The 22,631-nt window shown below is 36.3% G+C and overlaps 1 protein-coding gene and 1 non-coding gene across 2 annotated transcripts; both read right to left on the reverse strand.

Annotated features, from left to right (window-relative positions):
- Positions 1–249: 249 nt before the first annotated feature.
- LOC139770459 (uncharacterized) lies at positions 250–22,359 on the reverse strand. The gene is made up of 9 exons (XM_071702417.1): positions 22,048–22,359; positions 14,932–15,183; positions 4,699–4,923; positions 4,332–4,510; positions 3,719–4,016; positions 3,155–3,598; positions 2,682–2,909; positions 1,671–1,932; positions 250–1,467 (listed from the first exon to the last, which is right to left on the reverse strand). The coding sequence occupies exons 1-9, from the start codon at positions 22,162–22,164 to the stop codon at positions 1,370–1,372; spliced, it is 2,103 nt and encodes a 700-aa protein (XP_071558518.1). The 5' UTR covers positions 22,165–22,359; the 3' UTR covers positions 250–1,369.
- Positions 2,205–2,286, reverse strand: Trnal-aag (transfer RNA leucine (anticodon AAG)). The gene has a single exon. It is a non-coding gene; the product is annotated as a tRNA-Leu (tRNA).
- Positions 22,360–22,631: the final 272 nt, after the last annotated feature.

The following is a 22,631-nucleotide window of genomic DNA, read 5'->3' on the forward strand; positions in this document are numbered from 1 at the left end:
AAGTTCGGCGCGCGCCCGCTACGCGGCGCATCGCTGGACTTTCTCGCCGATCGATACCGCGCTGCTGCCCGCGCCGCGCGCCTCCCGAGTCCCGTCATACTGGCCATACTGCCCGCGTTGCGTGCTTACCGTCGCGCGCTCGTGGTGGACAGCTGACCGCCATATATATATATATGTGTGTATTTTTATTTATTTACTATATATTATCGCATGTATTAGGATTTATTGTAATATATTAATTAAGTCTAATCAATATCTAATCGTATCACTTTATTATTTGTCATGAGAAAGAAAAAAACATGTAATACATAGAGAATATAAATCAATAAACATAAAGCTTAAATTAATTTTCGATAGGCGTAAACAATGTACAGGAATATATTTGTAATAATCGGTTAAACTAAAGTGTTATTCCGAAGAATATTCTTGAGAAGTTTGAATTATCTTTTACGTAAAGGAATCTAGCTTTATTTCTCTCTATCACTTTAAGGGCGAGGCGGGAATATAATAAGGAAATAAACAAAAATACAAAGTTAATAACGGAATGTAAAAGACGATTATTGTACAGAAATTTTAATTATTAATTATCTTTGACCGTGCATGTATCTGTGCCGCATTGTTAGCAGCACGTTTTCACAAGGATTTATATAGGAAAATCACAGATTTCTAAACTATCTTCGCATTCTTTCTCTCTATGAGAGAAATCGGGAATGAAAGAGAATATAACGAGATGTAGTCAATTAAAATGATTTGGAAACTATCACTCATGCCTATCAACAATTCGCATATTGTTGGTAAAATATATAACTGTTACGTTTATAAACGGTCTTAATCTCGTACTGTTGGCCAATAAAGAAGGGAAAATATTCTGAAATCAATTATATATTGTTAAACCAGGATATTGTTCCTCGATAAGCACACTTATTTTTAATTGTCAACTGTATGCTTCGATTAATCTACCGCGCGAGATAAAAATATCAATTTCGTACAATACTTTATCGTAAATACAGTTTGTTAATATAATTCGAGACTCTTCGTTTTTTATCAAGCGCTTCTCTCAAACGGAACTCGGATCAATCTGAAGAAAAGTTACTCGGATATCGTGGTTTGCTATAATGATAACAGTAAAAATATTTTGGCTCGGGAAAATTTAATGCGATCAGCAATTCGATGTATTTGCAGTGGTTGCAACGCTAATGAAAATATATTCCAACTATTTTTTTCGCGTTTTGTTTTACTCGCCAAGACTGCAGCAAACGTCTGATCAAAGTGTGCGTGAATGGCGTGCTCATTTAGAACTTTTAATTTTATTTCGGACGGACTCTTTTGACAATTCGTTCCGTCTGATGGATACAATCAACTGCATCCTTTAGCACGCGCAATCACAGGCGCAACGACGCACGCGCTTTTCACGACGATGCAAGAAGACTTCATCTGGTACGGAGCGCACGGAGCGTGGCTGCACATCTGTAAATAGACAAATGTACTTAAATTCTAGTATTGGAGTATTGAATATTTAACTTTAATCTTTTTTCAATGTAGATCTTAGATTTTTTTAATTATTTCATTTATAATAAACAATTCTAATATCAAAAGTAAATTAAGAATAAAAATATAGTAATTCTAAGAATGTAGAAATCTGAATTTAGAGCAAATCAATTTTTACTTACAATGCGGGCGAGACTCTTCCTCCTGCATGGGTTGCTGTGGCTGTTGCTGTTGCTGTTGTTGTTCTTGTTGCTGCTGCTGCTGCTGAATACTCATCATATGTGCTGCCTGATGTTGCTCCTGTTGCTCCCGATGCTCGGGTTGTTGTTGTTGTTCAGAAGACTGGCCATCGGTTACTTCAGCATGCGCTTCTACCGGTATCTCCAAGGTTTTGACCGGTCTCAATGCAAATCTCGGAAACGGGAAAGCACGACCTTCTACCACCTAAAGTTTCACAGAAATCCCTTAATTAGTTATTTCGTTAAAAACTATTATCTAGTGCTTAAAAAAAAAGAAAAAGAAAAATATGTCAATGACTATTCAAATCGCGCCTCCGAAGTCTCGTGTGTTATAACCAGCGCGCCTTAGACCGTGCCATCCTCTATACACGTATGTAAGATACGTGTGCAATTCGCGCGGGCGCGCGACATTTTATTTTATTACGTAATAATCTTCTATAACTTTATCTACAGAAAATGTATTCCCGGTCAAAAAATTGGCAGCGGTGGGATTCGAACCCACGCCTCCGAAGAGACTGGTGCCTTAAACCAGCGCCTTAGACCGCTCGGCCACGCTACCACATGCTTCTTTCTCAGAAACGTGTCAATCATCGATTCTAATTTTTATATATAAGTATCTAAACTCTCTATAATAATAATCTGATCCTGCACGAATATTATTTTACATCTGCTAAAAATGTATACTTAAACACATATTTTTTACGATTCTTTTGGACATCCATATTGTATAAATAAATACTATACATTATTTAAAATTCTGACATAATAAACTTCAACTTACTATCAAAAAATATATAATAAAGGTACATCCTTTAAATAGATTTTGTATTAATTTCAAATATACAAATTAATGATTATCATATAATCCCCATATACAATATTTTTATTTATATTGACTGTTTAATTTAAAATCTTTTTTGTTAATTCATACGATATTTCTTTTTATCATTTTACCTGGTGAATTATATTGCGGATTTCCATTGGAATGGGGAAGTTTCTTTCTGTTTCTTCGCTGTCATCCTCCGGACCTGGGAAAGCCTTTGCTTCCTGTTGCTCTTCGCCGCCATCCGGACGTTGACGACCTTCGATATTTCCATGTTCAATCAAATTTCTCACTTCCACCGGAAGTGGGAATGGTCCTAATGGTATTGGCCGTGCGCCTTCCGGGAACGGTTTGAGTTCCTATTTGCATTGCAATACATATTTACGAACGTGACAGAACGTGACTTTAACAGTTGTACGTTACACAATTTTCCAGATAAAGATCTTAGCACCATTTCTACATTAAAACTAAAATTAATCCGTAATTTAATAAAAAAGATGTATCTATTATATATGTATCCGTTTGTGAAAATATACAATAATTTTTCTGGATTTTCTTCGAAATGTGCTTTACAATTTAACGCAAGACAAATAAACAAAGTTACCTCGCGACGTGCCCCCTCTGGTACTTGGACCGGGATCGCCCTGGCTTCGCCAGTAATATGCTGGATGATGTTCTTAATTTCCAACGGAACTTGCTGAATTATTCTCCTGATTTCTATGGGAATGCCCTGGAAGGGAGAGCGTGGCTTTTCAGGCGTGATCTGAGGTGGAGCAGGTGGCCTCTGTTCAGTTTGCGGGATCATCATTGGTGGTATCTGCTGTATTCTTGGGTCTTGCTCCTGTGCCTCAGCTTGTGGAGGAGGCGGTGGCATCATAGCTGGACCTTGCTCCTGATTGTAGGTATTGGGAACTTGCTCGGCCTGCTGCTGATACACCATCGAAACCTGTTGCGGTTCCTGACGAGGCTCCTGAGCCATCGGGCGCATACCCCTCATCGGGTCCATCGGGAACTGACGCAGTTCGATAGGGATCTGACGCATTTCGATCTAGACATATTAGTATTGATGTACTAGATAAAATTATTATAATAAATAAATAAATTTGTGTGTGCGATTTACAACGGCTATACATAATTCGTTTACGTTTGCATAGTAGACAAAACTCACTTGTGGTCCCATCGGATTATTCTGAGGTCCCATCACGGGCGTCTGCGGGCCCATTCGGGGCGGTCTCATCTCCATAGTCAACTGAGGAAGGTTACGAAGCTCAGGAGGAAGTACACCCGGGGGGATGTGATTCAATCCTCGTGGGTCGCTAAGCGGCAATTGCTGCATATCGGGAACTTGATACTGGGTATGTATTTGGTATTGATGATAGCCCGGGTTAGGTTCCTGGGACTGGAGGGGAATTTGAACGGTGCCCAAGGGCACGATGATTGGAGTAAGCATCTCTTGCTCTTGCTGCCTACAAAGAATAAAAGTAAAATCGTTATTGCTATATATTACTATATTCCATTTTATCTATAATGATTTAATAAAGTTCACAATATTTCATTGTACATCTATGGAGTTATTATTGTTTGTTTATTCAGCTTTTTAATATTTAGTAATTGGAAATCTTGTTTTTTATTGTATCTTATCCGCATTATAATGAACAATATTTTTTAAGAACTAATTAATGGACTAAATAGTAATTTAAGTATTCGGTATTCATATTATTTACAATTATTAAGTATTTAATGCTTTGTCTTATATATTTCTCTCTTCTGCTATTACTTACTCCTGGTTTGGACTGCCTGATTCGCAAAGAATAGCAACTCGCTCGCCGCTTAGTCTTTGGAAACGTTGTGGATCGGTACTGTTATCTAAACCGTTGTCACCGGTTCCGTCCATCACCTCGTCGGCTCGTCGTCTTTCAACTACACAGGAAACTCTGCTACGAGCTTGTTGAATTAACGTCTGGAAAAACAATCAAAGTTTAAGATATGGTTAAGATTCACATGTCAATATTTTCTCAAAACTAAAAATCATAAAAAAATCCCGATATAAAATCATGTATACAAGATTTTTATACGGTAATTATCATTAAAATATTTATGTAAAAAAATAGGATATGTAGAATTATGTATACAAAATAATATATTTACGCCTGCAATGTCGTCGAGATCCAACTGAAGAGGAAGCTTGATATGTACAGGAGGGAATTCATCGTCATCGTAATCATCATCATCATCGTCGCGATCGCCATTCTCATTATCAGATTTTGAGCTGTTTTCTCCTTCTTGAGTTTTCATGTCTTTAGTGTCCGGCTCAACTTCCTTCTTTGCTGGCGCAGCGAGACTTTGCAGAGAATCCTTTGATTCGACAGGTTCCTACAAATAGAATGATTTTCTTTATCCTGAGATTTGCATAAATAATATTTTTAAGACAGAGTACAATTTCTTTCTTGTATTTTAATGCTATTACTGCACATTTTTACCATTAAAAACATTAATTTAAGGAACATGTAAATATATTATTTTAATTTAATTTTATAAATTAAATTAAAAATTGTTTAAATCTTTGCATTTGGATTAATAATATATCTATGTTTATAGCATATATGATGTTAATAATTAAATCTAGAAAATTACGAAGAAGGTTATCGTGTATGAGAATCGTAAAAAAATTGTATCTATTGTATATTGATAATTTATTTTCAGAATTTTAATATCAGTAATTCTGCCTATTACAAATCAGACAATTATATTATTTTTGCAGGGTCATATTTGAAGCTCCTATCTTTTTGATTTATGACAGACAGGGACTTCTTGAAAAATTTCGACGGAAAAAGACGAGTATTCCTTGAGGCTTCGAAAGCTGGACAAATACCTCCGCGGCAATCCTCATTCGTTGATGCAACTTGTCTTCCTGCTCGCGGCATCGTGGGTCACTAGTGAAAGTGAACCCGCATTTATATTATCGCAGTGTAATCTCGTCGATGGAAATCGTATGCGAATGAGAAAATGCCCAAAGAAATAGTAGGATTATAGCTTTATTCTATCTGGTCTTACGATGCCCCTTATTTTGGATAAATTAAATTAAATTTCAAAATATGTTTTTTGTTAAATCAAACTCTGAATTATTAAATAATGCGATGGACGAACATTCTGCCTCTTTCAAAGCAGCTGCAGTAGGAGTTAACTTTCTCTTGACAAAATTTAATAGAAGCCATTTTCAAGCCTTACAACGTTTCAGCAGAAGTTTTACGATCAGATAACTTAAAATAAGATTGCAAATTATACAGCAATTACAAGTTAATACCATATGGTAAAATGGTGATACATAGCTTGATACATAGAAAGGGAAAAAACGAAAGCTCCAACTTTGTAAGTGAGTATTTTTCTCGTCGGCCGCGTTTCTCGGTTTCACGCAATCGCGACTTTGTGCAAGAGAAGAGACTTTCCGATTCAAGCGCGCCATTCGTCCTGTTTGCTGTATCCGGTAAATCCTTACAAGCATTAAATTATAGATTACCGCAAACGCGGCATAAACGTGTTGAAACGCTTCCCCCGACGAATATCGATGCTGTTAAATGTCTTTCCTGCTTCTTAACGTGTAAGCCGATTGGTAATCGATGATTACAATTTTGTGCAAGAAACGTACGTCGCAACAGCACAATTGTGGATCATAATGGTAAGTTGAAAAAGCAAGAATTGTAAGTAATTGAGCATCGGTTTTAAATATGGCTTTAAAGCTTATGAGATACATTAGATATCCTTGTAATATTAAGAAATATTAAGAAGCTTAAAAATCAATAGAATATTTTTTCAAAGATATATTGTCTCCGACATTCGATATAATAAATCGAATTCTGGAATTTATATTCTGCATGAATACCGGCATCGTGAAAGTCAGTGTTTTAAACAGCCAGTTAACTTACAATTCGGTTAAGCCGAAGATCGCCCACTCGAACTAGCGCGAAGAAACGCGAACACGACTAAGCACTTTCCACTCGGGGAAATTGCCCAGGATGTAGAAAGGATTTCGCGATAGTTCGGACGAGCGACAGGCAACCTGCATGATCGTCAAACTAAAACGGGACGAGCCGAGATGAAACTCGTTAAGCTACGGGAACGCATACAAATTGCGTCGGCGGAGATAGTGCCTCGTCTGCACATCCGGCGAAATAAATGGAGTTCGCCTATAATCATGGGAACTGTAAAGAAAACTGCTTTAGTATACCGCTTACCATGGCTTTATTAAAAAATGTATCGTCTCTCGGAGTCAACAATTTCCGGAATCGATAAAATATTATACTCTCGACTCCAAATAAAATAGAAACCAAAAAGTTCTTACATAATATGTGTCTTAGAAACGTCTAAAAAATTTCTAAAAAATGAAATGAAGAAAAGTCAATTAATTTTTTATTCGCAAATAATTAATTTTTTAAATATAAAATAAATTATTTATTGTTATTCATTAATTTATTATCAGTTTATCATGCATATAATAGCTTTCTATTTCTGAAAACTGAATTCAATAAATTTCAGATTCAAGAAAGGAAAAGTTGATATATTTGCATTCGCTCTCTATAGATGTTTAAACGAAAAGCATAAAATTTCACATCAAAATAAATACGATACATATCTTTATTGCTCGCTGCGCTTCTCGCTTTAGACGAATATTTACAATAATGATTGGATGGTCAATTAAATCAGAATTGCGTGTATCTAGCAACTGAATTTCTATGCATAATTTCTTTATACATACACGCAAGACGTAACACGGTAAACGATACGTTGCGCGATACATGTCACTTTTCGCTGGCTTACTACATTATAGGGCAATTATTCTGCGTATATATCGCGAAATTCCCGATGTGCAACTATCGCGACATGAAATCCCGTTGAAAAAAAAAAGGGAAACGAGAGTTATGTTTCCACCTACTCAAGATTCACGGAGCATGCGACATGGAAGAAATCGTCATTGCAATTTGCCGCAGCAATGACTTCGCTGTACGCTGAATGGCTTTCTTTAGAAAACGCGGTAAACCTCTTCAACCTATCAATTAGCGAGGCATTATGATCAATTATGGCTACCTGTCGCTTTTTAGACGTGTATACGGTGCTGGACACGATAGCAATAGCTTGGTTACGGGACGATGCAACGTGATTTGTCGCAATTTCAACTCCTTTCGATCACAACATTATATGAAGAAGTTCATAAGTTAAACATTATAATCGACCGATGATACAAAAAAGAAAGCAGAAATATATGAGATAGTCTTTTCAACCATAAAATTGGCCGATTAATTTCATTATATTTATTAAATTTTATATGTATTATTTACAAAATAAAATCGAAATATTAGCTTTCTCTATTTATTGGCGTGAAATTCTTATTAATCAAAATTTATAAATGCTTATAATTAAAATAATCAGTTAATTTGTCCATTATTATGATTTAAAAAATTATACACAGATAATTATGTAATAATCACATACGTCATTACATACTATATTAATCATATACATGTATAATTCTATGTTAAATATGTAATGTGATGTATCTTACGGAGAAAATAGCATAATCATTTGAAAACACATTCAGCTCGCGCACAAAACAACAATATTATACAGTTGTCTCGCGTGCGAGCTAAATATATTCAATCCCGCGTTATTTTCCTTCGCGAGTTAATAATCATATGTATCATTCCATCTGATGCAGAACGGAGGTTCAATCGACAGAAAAGATTCTCGTTTGGATACATTCATTAACATCGCTGATCGATCGTTCTCACGTATAAAAAAGGAAAGAGTCGGCCACGGGCAGCGTTACGTATAGTCAGTTACGAATGAGTCAGAATTCTATTTTCTACCGATGACGTTGACAGTACGTGCGAACGTGGTACCTTAAGGCGACTTGGAACTGTCAAACGAAAGAGTATAATACAATACAGTTGCCGAGAGAAAATCTTTTTAGCGAACGTTCACCTCTTGCGGTTAGCGCGCGACCGACAACCCACTTTCGTCGTGGTACATTTTCCAAGTGTCTGGTTGCTCCAAAGGCGATGAAAAGAAATGCAGTCTAAAGGAAATATTTCGTATCGTCGTTTCCACGTAAACAGAGACGACGAAAGTTTACTCACTTGAGTTATATATAACTTTTGTATTTAATTTTGATTTTCATACATTTTTATTTTAATTGACAGAATTCAAAAATTTAATTCTTAATTTCATTTAAGCCTTATTAATGGATATGTATGTAATGGATATTATTTCTATATTTAACATAAGACTGAATTATCTAAACATCATGTTTTAATAATTTATACCGGCATATATTATAGATAATATAGATATATGCATATACTATATGTATATTATTTGCATAAATTAGTTTGTATTCCTCCAACGTATAAATAAAAAAAACTCCTCTTCAGGAATTAAATTTAAAAGAACTGTAGTGCTACAATCCAAATAAACTATACATTAATGTAAACGTACATTTTAAATCAAAGGATGTTTGATATTTCGCGTTATAAGGAAATGAACAATTCAACATATCACTTATCAGACCACTTCCGTTCGTCGTAAATTAACAAAAAACGCTTATGAAATCAAGGCATAATTTGCGAGGAAGTACATGCGAGTGTTAACTTCGACATGCAACTCACTAAAAATCAAAGGTATCGCGCGCAAAGATGGTCCTTGAAACGACTTAGGTTCTAAAAAATGAATGAACCATCCATTTAAATTTTAAATAATGAAACGTCGGAAAAGCTTTTTTCACTGTTATTGCAAAATTGCCGGTGATTGTAGCTAAGGCGATTAAAAGTGTGGGAGAGAGAACGATTCTTCACACTTACAGCTTCTAGTGGGTAATTACGCTCGATAATGAAACAGTCTTCTTGGAATCGAAATTTTTAATAGAAATAATAGCAGACGTATTAATGAGATATGCATTAATTCAATACTTATTGTTAGTTTCAACAGCTAACTATTAATAATTTTGCAATAACACTTAATCTCGTAAAAATTATTTTTGTCTTTACGTAGAAAGGTTTCATATGATTCTTCAGGCCAAACCTGATGTCGATGTAAATCGCGATGCTTTTATAGCCGCGATCTCGCCGGATTTCATTGACCTCACGATGACCGATTTTCACCTTTGCACGTCCGTTATATGAACCGGGCGCTTTTAGTTTAGCTTTATATTCTCGCAACGTATAACTATACGATCTTACTTTCTATCGGTCGCCATAAGCGGACCGGAAACGGCCACAACATTCGCGCGCGATCAAACTCGACGACGTCCATCGCGACTCACGCTCGCTACGAGGAATAATCGATCTACCAGATTTCACTGTTCGGGGAAAAAAGTGTATACCATTTTTCGTTCCAGGCAATTACCTGTCGAGGATGATTTCATAATCGTGTTACTGACAACAAAAGTGTCAAAACTATACAATATACAAAATTGCAAAAATAATAAGTAACATAATGGAACTATAATTGATATAATAATAATTATGACATAATTAGACATATTTCAATCCCTCGCTATTATAATATAATACGGTGATTAATTATAATATACATCATAATAGGTATAATATATATATAATATATATTGTAATGTTAATGTAATAAAATTATCTTTCAAAATGTGCTGATTTAATTCATTAATTAAACTTTCTTTTACCGAAAATTACGATTTTGCAGGTGTACCAGGATGGCATTATCACGAAAATATTGATTAATTAGTAGAAACACCGTAAGGCTGGCGGAAACAATCCAATTTGGGAGAGCTAGTCTCTCATGAGGGAAATTGATTACCGAGAGAAGAGAAAACTCGTTGCGCGATTGAATACGTCGCTTCCGCGATGCTTCGCGATTGTTTGATGAGTACTCGAGGCTTCGTATAACGGAAATCAAATGATGGACGACGGAGTGTACGTGATGGGCGCATTTATCAGAAGTGCGAATAAAACGGACTCGAGAACAATTTTTACTTTCAAGAAATAAAAAAGTTGTATTTCGCAACTGTAGAGCATGTAATCAGATATTCATGATAAGACAAATAAACGAAATACTCATAAAGTAAAAGTTTAGGTATAATAAGAGAAATAAGGTAGAAAATATTTAATGAGGAAATTACCAAAATCTAATTATAACTGTTTATGTAACGTTTATCAATATGGTCTATACAAGTATAAAACAGTAAGGGATTATTTAGTTATCGATGATTATATTATATTCCTGTTAAAAAATGACGAGAATTTTTACAAGGATGTTAAACCTACTGTATTATCACCGATCAGTCGAGATTTTGTAAATGTGACTGGTCACGGTGGTGACCAGTCGTTATAAATTTACAAACACAATATTGGCTCGCTCGTCGATCCGCGTGCACAACCGCAATCACACACAAGGAACGCAACTCGAATTACGTAATTCCCCCGTTTGCGGTTCTCCTTGAACGCGCGGCTCCTGGTACCGCTTCGCGCCGAGCGTTTCTTTACGTTTCGTTTTCTGCGTTTAATACTCACGGACGACCGGAGCGCGCCTCTTCGAAAGTCCGTTCTTTACAGCGGGCTCACTCTTTAACGCCGGAATTAATTGCCGTTGTCTACGTACCGGCACGTTCCCGCCGCGTCGCGTCGCGTCGCGTCGCGTCTTTCTTTCCGCTCGCGGCGAGAGATCGCATCGGCCGGCGCGGGGGATTTATGATGCGTGGAAAAAATCGCGCTTTTTTACGCGCGTCAGGCGTTTCTTGTCAGCCGTCAGTCAGCTGGACACTATAGAGAAAGATAATCTCGCTAGGATTTATGGGCTGATTGTACGTGCTCGTCAGCGAAAGTGTACTCCGGTATAGTCATGATTTAGGCAGAAAATGTAGCGGCGCTCGCGTAGATAAACTCGAGAGGTTTGAAGGAAGTTGCTCGAGTCTCGCGATCATGTAATATCTGTACATTCTGAGACGTTTAGACTTTTATTATTTATTAATATCGAAAAATCTGATGAAATTCTACGATTTTACTTTAAATATTTTTTTTTCTTAATAGTCTTCCAGCTAAAGAACTGTGCTTAACAATCCAATATTAATGAATCTCTCTTTCTCCCCCCCTCTCTCTCTCTCTCTCTTTCTCTGCTGATACAAAACAAAAATAAAACAAATCTAATTAACACATACACACATATACATATACATATACATATATCTTTAAAAGATGCGAAACAGAAATAACTCTATTGAATTTATCCTGTGTCGACATCGCTTCAATATCTTCCCGTATACGATTTGCCGATACTGTGCGCCGATACTTGCTGTCGCGTACGATTGTAACTGCTTTGTCTGAATATGGCCTTGAATTAAACCTTGGATGTCGGCTCAAGCAAAACCGGATAAAACAAAACATAGATTACTAAAGATTTCGCTTTTCTCTGTTTTGCTATATTATAATAAAGTACTTGTGACGTTTTTAGCCAGATGTTCGATTTCGACAAAAATTCAGTTTACATATGTATATGAAAAATATATTTTATGCCAATCCTTGTAATTCCGTTGTCATCAAGCATAGAGTTGAGCATATAGAGGACATCTTTGCGCGGCTATGGCATTGAAATCTCCGAATATTCCGACAATATCTTATAATAATGTCATGTTGTTAATCCCAACTGTAATAAATAAATAAATAAACGTTGAGAAAGTAAATAAGTTAACTATGTCTTTTGTGAAACTTTAGTCTTTTAATTGAAAGAAGAAATGTCTTCGATTTCCTGGTTTTGAGCGCCCAAGCTATTATATTCGCTTTACGTAAGGCGCTCGTTCCCAATTTCTCCGAGACGAAAGAGCCAATGCAGCATCGCCGTCGCGTGCAATATAATAAAGACGAAGATAATAATGCAACGGACAGTTGGCGTTTCCTATCGAAACTTCGCCATTTCGACCATAATAAACGCCCGACTGTGCATAACGTCGCCCGAACAATTGACAATAAAGTATTTCGCGGCGTGATACTTTCTTAGAAAATTTGCGCGCGGTTGTGGGAATATTTTTATTATGTCTAACAATTTGCCGACAATTCGCGTGTCAATTCAAGCGCGCGCTTGCAAGATGCTCACGCTCCTCCCTCCCTCCTCCTCCTCCTCTCTCTCTCTCTCTCTCTCTCTCTCTCTCTCTCTCTCTCTCTCTTTCTCGTCGGTAAAGAACACGGTTGTAAATAACTCCACGCTTTCTAAATTTGTGATATTTTATGCCAGTTCATTCATTAGCATCCGACCATTCGTGATTTTCACTGGGTGTCGGTAAGACGCGTTCAGTTTTCTTTACGGACGCGTCGATTGACAAACGTGCAAAATTTACAAACAATTATTTGTTTCCTGCTGCTGCATAGACATATAAAAGAACGAAGAAAAACAATCAGAGAAACGGAAAATACAATTATGGACGAGAATCAATTGCTTGGTAATTTTCCAAGAAATTATATTTCACGCAAACAGCTGAAAGAAACAGGAAAATACATTGCTTTGCTAGAAAATTAGCTTCTTACGTTTAATTGCACCGTACTCAGAGGACAGAGATACAATTCCGCTTGCAAATACGTCGCGACAGTTCTTCTACAAGAACTACTCGCTGATATATTAACAGTGAAATTAAAATAAATGCGTTTATTCTGAGAGTGCAACGTTGATAAAAAATTGTGTAACTAGCTATCGATAATTACCTCACGTAATTTTCATTCACAAGTCACGCGAGACTTTTGTAATTACTTCCTGAAAGAGATTTTACACTGCGATCATATTCGTTACACGTATTTGGTCTTCATCGTGATGCAAGCTAACAATTTCTGTTGAGTTTTAGGTCGAAATGCTATTTTCTCGGAGACGAGCATTATTTTCTCGTTAACAGGCAGAATTTCTCGACGAACTCTTGCTGCAATAATCGTTTGGTGGAGATTCTGATTATACCTATAGTATATTTATAGAGTTGTAAATTAAAAGAATCAATGGCAAATGTAATAATCGTTATGATGGTAACATTAAGGCAAGTACCACGATAAACGTGACTATGATCGATCAGACACGATTCTTTCTTTCCGAGCGCCCGCCCGTGTCGTGACAAACAAGCGATCCCACTTGTTTTGTCTTCTCGTTGATAGTCCGACTTATATAACAGTAACTATTCTTCGAATCTCATTATCGGTACAACTATTCCAGGCATGCAACCGATCAATAAACTTTATCTTAGCAGGACAATTTAATTTCAATTCAAAGTTTAACTGTTAAGACGTTCTAAATTAGAAATATTTTTGCGAAATAATGGCTTTCCATAAAACTTGAAGAAAATATTACAAATTGCATATCTATGTCTGACAAAGTTTTGAAAGAAAAAAAATCTATGACTAAAAAGACATCCGAAACGCAGAGCGTTTCTGTACAGGTCATGATCTATTTGTTCACATCATATATATCGCATTAGCGTTCTTTAGTCGCTTGCCAGAGCAAATTTGCGTTTTTACCGAGCCCGAAGACGAATGTTAATTATATTAGCAGCATCGCACTAACGTCTCCCTTTTTCACTTTCGTAAAGAGCTAAATCACGGGTTCGTTCGAAGCGACCTGTCGATCTGCACAACTCTGTCGATCGATTCCTTTTACGATTCGTCGAACGTTGCCACGACGTGCGACGCCGCGACGTGAAAATTTAGAAATCTCTGTGGAAACCACCACCGTGAACATAACAAGCTGAAAGCTACGGCGCGGCGTCGGCTCCGCTGTTTCTTTACACCGCGAACGATGGAATTTAATTCGCTTAACAATTAAACGAGAAATCTAACGCGGTAGATACAGGCGCACAGTTACTTGTTACTTTCCCTGCTGCGAAAAATTAGCAGGACCGTCAACGCGATTTCTCCATAACGATTACAGTATAAGGACCGGTCGTTATCCCGATAATCGTGTGTTTACGCGGCTGCGTTTTTCGAAGGCAGGGGATAACGGCACTGAAAACGTTACGGTGAATCTTGTTTTATTATTACTATTACTCCTTGTTTTTCATCATTATAATACTCGTTCCGTGGACTTACCTTGAGTTCCTCGCAATTGCAACGCTTGCGATCGTCAATTAGATTGACAATCTAACGATAACGAAATATGTATCGATCTTTATTAACTTGCAAGAAAGTCAAGAAACCTCAAGCAACACAAAAAGAAATAAATGTTCGATACAACATAAGTATGTTCTACTGCGAGATACGAATTATATGTGAACGTATATTCCAGCAATTTTATTACTCGTCTCGTTTTCTTTTAACGGATGTAGATATATATTATATTTTACGATAAGACATGTTCTCGCATTTTAGTCTACTATATTTTTTCATACGGTCTCACCTGCACCAGAGCTTCCGGCTGCAAATGTTTCAAGAATTCACCTTGCGGCTGATACGATCCGTAGTTCTGCTGTTGAAACTTCAACTCAGCCTGCATCGCTGCGATCGATTCCGGCGTGCAGGACGCTCTAGCCTGGACCCAGGATGCCGCCAGGATAAAGCTACCGAGCACGACGGACATCGTGATCAGAGTAATAGCGGCGATCCTGGCGATCTGCACAGCCGTGCTTTTCATCGGCGGTCTCATGTACGCCTGTAGAGAAGATTTCACTTATCATAATATTTGAACGGAGAAGGGAAGAGAGTTTAATATCTCTATTTTTTTCTTATCACTGGAGCATCAACAGTGACAAATGAATTGAATTTCGTAGGAGACTTCTCAGACTTCTAGCTTCTAATGTTAAACAGTTTTAAAAAACGACAATGCCAAAGAGAACGTCAAAGGAGAGCGTGAAACGACAAAAGGCCTCGACTCGGTTGGTTAACCAGCGTGAAATCTCGCGTGCCATTGTGTGTGTGTGTGTGTGTGTGTATGTCGAGAAGAGTATACCAGCACCTCTGTGACAGGTGTGATATAGATACACACGTACGTACACACCTTATGTACGTACACCCTTATACACGTATGTGTCTATGCATTTACGTGCTTTACATGAACATGAACACGAACAAATTGTGCTTTACCGTGGCCAGTTACACCGATAAGAGGGGAGGAAAGGTGATTATGTAAAGTCTCGTATGTATGTTAATGTAGCTCGTTAATTCACTGCAACTTTTGATGAATATCGTGGAAAACGCAAAGCGCGGTTTTCCTTGGCGAGTGAATGAGTTCTCCAAGTGTCTCCATTATTTTATATTCATTTTCCTTGACTCATATACTTTTCACTGACAATGAGAATATATCAGTTGATATCATATAATCCACAAAATCCTTATCAATTTATCTCATCAGTTCTTGTCGTCGTATAAAAAAAAAACTATATGTGAAAAAGATAGAACAGATCGAATATTTTATGCAATAAATAAATATATATTTAAGTAACGTACGACTGTGTGTACGTATGTGCATACCCATTATCGAATAACCGGAATAACGTCCGTGTATCGCAGTCGGGCAAATTAACGACAGCTGAAAATAAACTACCGCGTCGTCATTTAACTCCTTCGAGAGCCCCGCGGGAATAAATGCGATAAAATACATCTGACGCGTGCTAACTGTACCTTGACATTATTATAGTGTAGCTCGGACCCGTTTCGACGCCCGACGCTTTTGTAGATCATAGACATTCGCCGCTATTTTAACGCGAACTCGTTGATTACGTTTGACTGCCGTGTTATGTAATTATGCTACATTTGGAATGTATATGGACATTAAGCTGCACGTTAATTTCCGGGTCAAAGACATATTTTTTAGCTCTATCCGTTTTTTATTCACGATTATCCTATACGTAAAATATTTTTATGTTGAGATCAAATTATGCCGAGCGATAATTTTCGGGATATAAATTTCTCTCTACGCGGGAGATGAGACTTGCACCACGGACTGTACTTTTACATACAATTCGTAATGACCTCGATGTGGATGGACGACTCGGGTGAGAGGCTTCCAAGAGATAGTAGGCCATCCGAGTCTGGCTTTATGCCGCGCGATCCTCCTGACAAAAGTAAATAGGTACTGTTGCCAGGTAGGCGCTCGAGACGAAAAAAATTATTATTTGTCCTTTAAGACAAATTTCTTGGTCTGCCCATTACTCGCGAGTCATTGACATTTACCCCGTCCGTGAAGAACGTCCCGGAACAATGAACAATTAATCATCGCGAACTGGTTCAAGAAGAATTACTAGGTGAGGCAATCTGAGTTAATTCGTTGAGAAGTTTCAGTCGTGGATAATGCATGGATTTATATAAATTGAATTTACAGCTTTGTAGGACACAGCATGCAACAAGCTATATATTTTTAATTTATTCAATAACGAAAAAGAGAAAATAGAAAAGTGGTCAAGACGCTCTGGAAAATCGTGAAACATGTTTGACAGTTATTTTCAAACCGGTTAATTCCCACGACATATGATTTGAGACATCGATAACGCGCTTTGCACTTTCTCTCTAATATACATACTAGTGCAGAATGGACGTTGCGCGCTTGAAATTAACAAATGAAAGCAACGTTTCCAGCTATTATTAACCTCTTTAAACCGTTGAACGCTCGTGAAAATTTCTTTTGTTTCGCATTCGAACGAATAATGGCTATAGCACGAAAAAGAAGACAAGAAAACTTTATTCTGTACTGTACCATTTTGATATCTGAATATTTCCAGTATGTAGATATTATTTAAATATTATACATTTTAATTTTTAACTTTTCTCCGCAAAATTTTTTCTTCTTTTATCTGAAATATACACATGCATTAATCTCTCGAAGAAAAATGTTAGCTTTATTGTGTCTCTTAAAGAAAATTTTTTACAATTTTGTAAATTAATAAGTAAGAAATTCTTGTTTGTTCACATATCTCGTTTTTTATTAAAAAATTTAAACGTTATCAATAAATAGATAAAAGTGGATAAATTCTTATTGGAAGAAACAATTAAAGATTACGAAATAATATATCCGGTTTGAATGTCATATTTCCACGAGCATCAGAGTTTGTTTTGTTTTACGTAACTGTGGACTGTGAGTTCATTACGCATACACGCGCGAAAAAATAAATGCCAATAATATGTAAGAGAAGCAAAAACGCGAGGACGTTCAGAATGACGAACGTATGTTCTAACCAAAATATTTTATTTATAAGTGTGATTTATAAGCAAAAAATGCAGCAAAAAATATAAAATTACATTGTAAGTTTCTGTATAATTTTTACATGATATATGGACTATATACGTTGTGTACTATTTAAAATAATATACGGTATAAAATAATGTGACAATTTTAAAACGTAAACTTTAAGTATATGGTAAAAAATCTGGTGCAATTTGTCTCTCAGTAAAATGTAACATTATTTAGTGAAAAAACGTAAAATCTTCCTTTCTCTTTCTCTTTACTGTCACATGCCCGGCGATACGCGTGATGGAGCAATCATTGTTGCTGACGATATAGGCGGAAATGGCCTTCTGTTTTATAGAGGAGAGGTCTGAATCCATAAAAAGTAAGGTAATACAATTTCCTTGTAGGTACTGCATTACTGCATATATTATATTAGTCGACGTTACATATGTAACTATACCGGTGTAGTTACACTGGCATTGATATTCCACGCCCAATGCGCGCGTTGAAATCTCCGGAAAGTTCGACGTGTAACGCGCAAGTTAAGTCTCACGAATGGTTGGTTGCTCAATGACAACATGAAACGTGAGACATTTCAAGCATTTCTCATGTTAAAGGCTCTTTGCTATAAAGTAGTAAAAAAATACTTATTTTTAAAAAGAAATTTATGAAAACGTTATTTACGGAGTTTTAACCATTTGTTATAAGAAATTGTACATAATATATCATAATGTCATTATTAAACTGATTTTCGAAATTCGAAAACATCTTCTTTGATTTATCGATTTTTTTGTGTTTACGTTCGCTAATTTCGCTGATGTGGCGAATCGTATATCTGTGTGTGTATGTATTTGCAGAAGAATGTGGAACGGTCAATTTGACGTCACTGAATTCGGCGTTCAAGGCTCTCGCGAATTTATAAGCATGGCACAAAGAGCTGACACGCATCATCGGCGAGTTTCGAAAACTTTATTTCATTCCTTGATTTTTTGCGAGGTTTAATCATTCTCCTTTTTACGTATATTCGAACGGTACTTACACAGTAAATGATCATTTTTTACTATCATAAATGTGACTTTGTCAGACAGACACACAAAGTATCTTCTCTCTAAATTACACAATTGACAAAAAGCAAATCCATAATTTCCTCGTGTTGCTTTCATAATTTTAATACCTATTATTTTTAAATGAAAAATGTTTTATATTAATAGCTGGCTAGTAACGAGAAGATGATTATTTATTATTAATTACGAACAAATAAAGATCTAAATAAATTTGTTTTACAGAAAAGTGGTTCTATGATAAAGGATCGTTTATACCGGATAATCGAATATATATCATTTTCCATAAAAATATTTTTTCACATATTCTCCATAATTTTTATCAGATATGCATATTCATGATAGTATGATGACAGACAGGAAGTCAAATATTCTCAGAAAGGATGTGTGTCGCATTTACAGTTTTTAGACGACACTTTTTCTCAAACTCTCTCGCTAGCCAATTAAGTATCCATCTTTAATGATGACACGATCACGATTTCCACGGCGGAAATGCATGCATCTCGGTGGATACTTTTCGCTGTAAATATGTATTAAGAGTCACACACTTTTGCCCGTTGTAATTGCTGTAATTAAATCCTCAGTGTTTTTCTTGTTTAACGAACGTGCCACGAACTTCGTATATTGTCTTTGTTAGTACGATCTTTAATACTCTTGAAGAAGAATAAATGTTTCAATAAGTATGTATACGTAATGATTTCATAGAAATAGAAAATAGAGAACGATACATAAAATTTTGTTTTGTATGACTAAATAAAAATATTTATCTTAACATGTACATTTATTTCGAAAATGCTAATGATATATAACTTAATATCTTAAACTCTTAACTCTTCTTTTAAAATAAAAGTATAGGCTCTCTAGATTAATACAATGTGAATAGGTGAGGCAATTAGAGCCAAGCGCGGTAGTCAAAGCGCAAACCGCAACTCTTCTTTTAAAAATTTTTTTAGTATTTTTCGATTATTTTTTATCTGTTTTAGAAATCAGCACAGATTGTAAAAAAAAATTATATTACAAGAAAAGTGCTATTCATCAACAATGTGTCTTTTGTGGTAAAAATAATAATGATAAGGTTACAGGCCATTTGCTACGTTTTACGCTGCATTAAGTTGCTTCTTTTATTCCGAGATTTTGCACGAATCATTAGCACATTTTCTATGAAAATTGCTTTATCTACCTGAACATTCTTTCCTTTATACCGACTTCCGTCCTTCAGAGACTTTTCCATACATCTATTTACGCGGTATTGCTGATCGATTGAACCTTGCATGTACGTTATCTTTACACATCGGACAAGTAAGTCTGCATGCATCTCTGCGACGATAATTTTCCGACACTGACCCTATTTGCGAACAATCAAATTTCATTCGTTTCGATTTAAAGCGCATCTTAAAAGGCGCCGCGAGCCACGAGTGCATTACGCAATATCAGCGATATCAATTTGCGAAACGCTATATTTGCATCCCAATTGCTTGTATTCAATCCATCGCCTCGTGAAATAGCAGCCGAAAGAATTATGCGTGTCACGTAATACTGTTTCATGGCGTCATTTCGGTTTTAACGGCGCCGGATATCGTCTACTCATATATTTCTTGAAAAACAATGATATAATTGCGGTAATAACGAATATTCCATCGTAATATTTTCGTCAATATTCTTTCCTGCGATAACGTTCACGCTTATTGCTCTGCAAATATGGTAGATTTGCATAATAATGTCCACAGCGAATAATATACCTATAAACACTTCCAAGAAGTTTTTACGTCACAAGATACTTTTTTCTAAATTTCTAAAGCTTCTCATCTCATTTGCTAAAATCGTTCATTTACGTATTAAAGAATTAATTATACTTGCGAGAATGTGGATAAGAGACCGATTGATTGTCATTACCATCGATAATGACAGGGATATAATTATGCAAACGCGAGTAAAATTGTGTGGATCATCCAGCAAACAAAGGATACCATGCGTGTGTGAGAAATCTACGAGCAATTGCTTTGTTGTAACTTTCTCATTATAGTGGCTAATGTTCAATTACGATAGAATGCCATTTTCCGAATTGCGATTACTTCTACACTCTACTCGCTATTATGTGTTATTTTTCTATTCAGGAACAATCGCACGTGTACGAAATTATCCGCCGTTCTAGTCTTCGTAATTGCTTGATGAGTGATTTCACATGAAGCCAGACAGAGCGTCGCGTTTTATTTTACAGCATTCTTCTTATAAAGAAGCTAGCTTTTTAATTGTAGTTGAAAATTATTTAGTTGAAGAAAGAAAAAAAGAGAAAGGTCGATTATTATAATCGCATTTAAATATTATACTTTTTAGTATTTTTGTTATAAAAACTTTCTAAAATTGGATCTTTCAAAAAGAATGCTATTCTATAAATATAAGCGAAGCTATAAAAGCGACTTTAAAAACATTTCTTTTTTATGTTTGTTTTATTTCTTTATACTATAGTATAAAAAATAACGTTTTTGATTAAATTAAAAATATTAAATTAAATAGTATTTGAGTCATAGGTAATTGGGACAAAAAAAGTTTGACAGCTTCAAATATACAAATAGACAGCAGAAATATCATTATTCTTATTTAAGTTACTCAGATAGACTTTACTTTAATAGATGTGAAATATTTTATGGAAGCAGTAAAATTTGCGCTAGAAAATAAAAATGCAATAACTATCTTATATATCGCTACAACATATAGCTTCGGCTTTGCGAGTTTTTATATATATAGATTATTCAAAACTTTAATTATTAATATAAATCTTTTAAAGATATAGAACAATATATAATGTGGAATCTTTAATGCGATTTCTCGAACTAATTAATCAATCTTCACTTAAGAACTTGTACATTTTAATGTGAAAGGAAAAAATATGCATTATTAGATATACAAGAAGTGCTTGCCAACAAACCACCTAAGATTACCATATTGTTGGACAGAACTTATTTTAGACATGATCAAGTCGTTTTTCTGTTACATTTATACACGTTAGTAAGTGTTTACGATACTTTTTAATGCAGTGATATATGTTAATTGCACTCTAGCAAGTACAGAGATCGCCTTCATGTACGTGCAATACTGACAATGAGTTATAGGAAATGTAGAATGTTCCGAGCCTTAGCAGATCACCGATTTTACTTGCAAATTTTTTAAATTGCGACAAATGATGATCTCCCTAGTTTCTTTCGCTAAGAAAACAAGTTGGTTCCAATCTGGTTGAAGAGCGAATGGATAATAGATCCTTTGGACCGCTTCTAATCTATATGTTAAAGCTTACCGGTGGTGGCTCGGTGGTGGAGTAGACCTCACTTGGCGCATAGTGGCTGTGGGTCTGCGGCATCTTCTCCGAGACGACAGCGACAGTCGCCAGGGAGTCCGGCTGATCTTTCTCCATCGTCTTTCCGATTCGGCTTAATCCGTGTAGCACAAAATGCACGGTCGAACGACCCGGGATATCTTCCTCTTCCTAAGTCGACCGACGGATAGACGATTATTTAAAAACTCTCTTTTTCTCTCTCTCTCTTTCTCTCTCTCCGGGCCGGTACCACCCGGTCTCAATAGCTCGACGGGTCGACGAGCAGTGAGCGTCGAGGAAGCGTTGGCACCGCTAGCTTAGAGATGCCCCCACCTAAGTCGACGTGCACTACCTTCGGCAAACGTTACCTTCTGGTACCAAGGCGTACCCTCCGCGTACCGCCGCGCCGCGCCGACGATGGTGTTCTCGTTGCTCGGACTTTCTAAACACCGTGTGTGCGCGAAACACGCGTGAGTGAACGTGAGCGGTTCGCCGCTCATGTATGTACGAACGTGTGCACGTGCATCGCCTTGCTCCCACTTGTAGACAGCGCACCATAATCGACA

The sequence above is a fragment of the Temnothorax nylanderi genome, unplaced genomic scaffold (genome assembly GCF_030848795.1).
Source record: "Temnothorax nylanderi isolate EJ_2023f unplaced genomic scaffold, tnyl_v1.0 TNYL_tig0030_pilon, whole genome shotgun sequence".
NCBI classification, from domain to species: Eukaryota; Metazoa; Arthropoda; class Insecta; order Hymenoptera; family Formicidae; genus Temnothorax; species Temnothorax nylanderi.

Excerpts from the sequence above, each read along its gene's own strand:
- LOC139770459 (XM_071702417.1), bottom strand. The coding sequence starts at position 22,164 with ATGGAGAAAGATCAGCCGGACTCCCTGGCGACTGTCGCTGTCGTCTCG. Across the intron at positions 15,184-22,047 it reads CCACCACCGAGCCACCACCG|GCGTACATGAGACCGCCGAT; the intron begins GTAAGCTTTAAC and ends TCTTCTCTACAG. Across the intron at positions 3,599-3,718 it reads ATAATCCGATGGGACCACAA|ATCGAAATGCGTCAGATCCC; the intron begins GTGAGTTTTGTC and ends TAATATGTCTAG.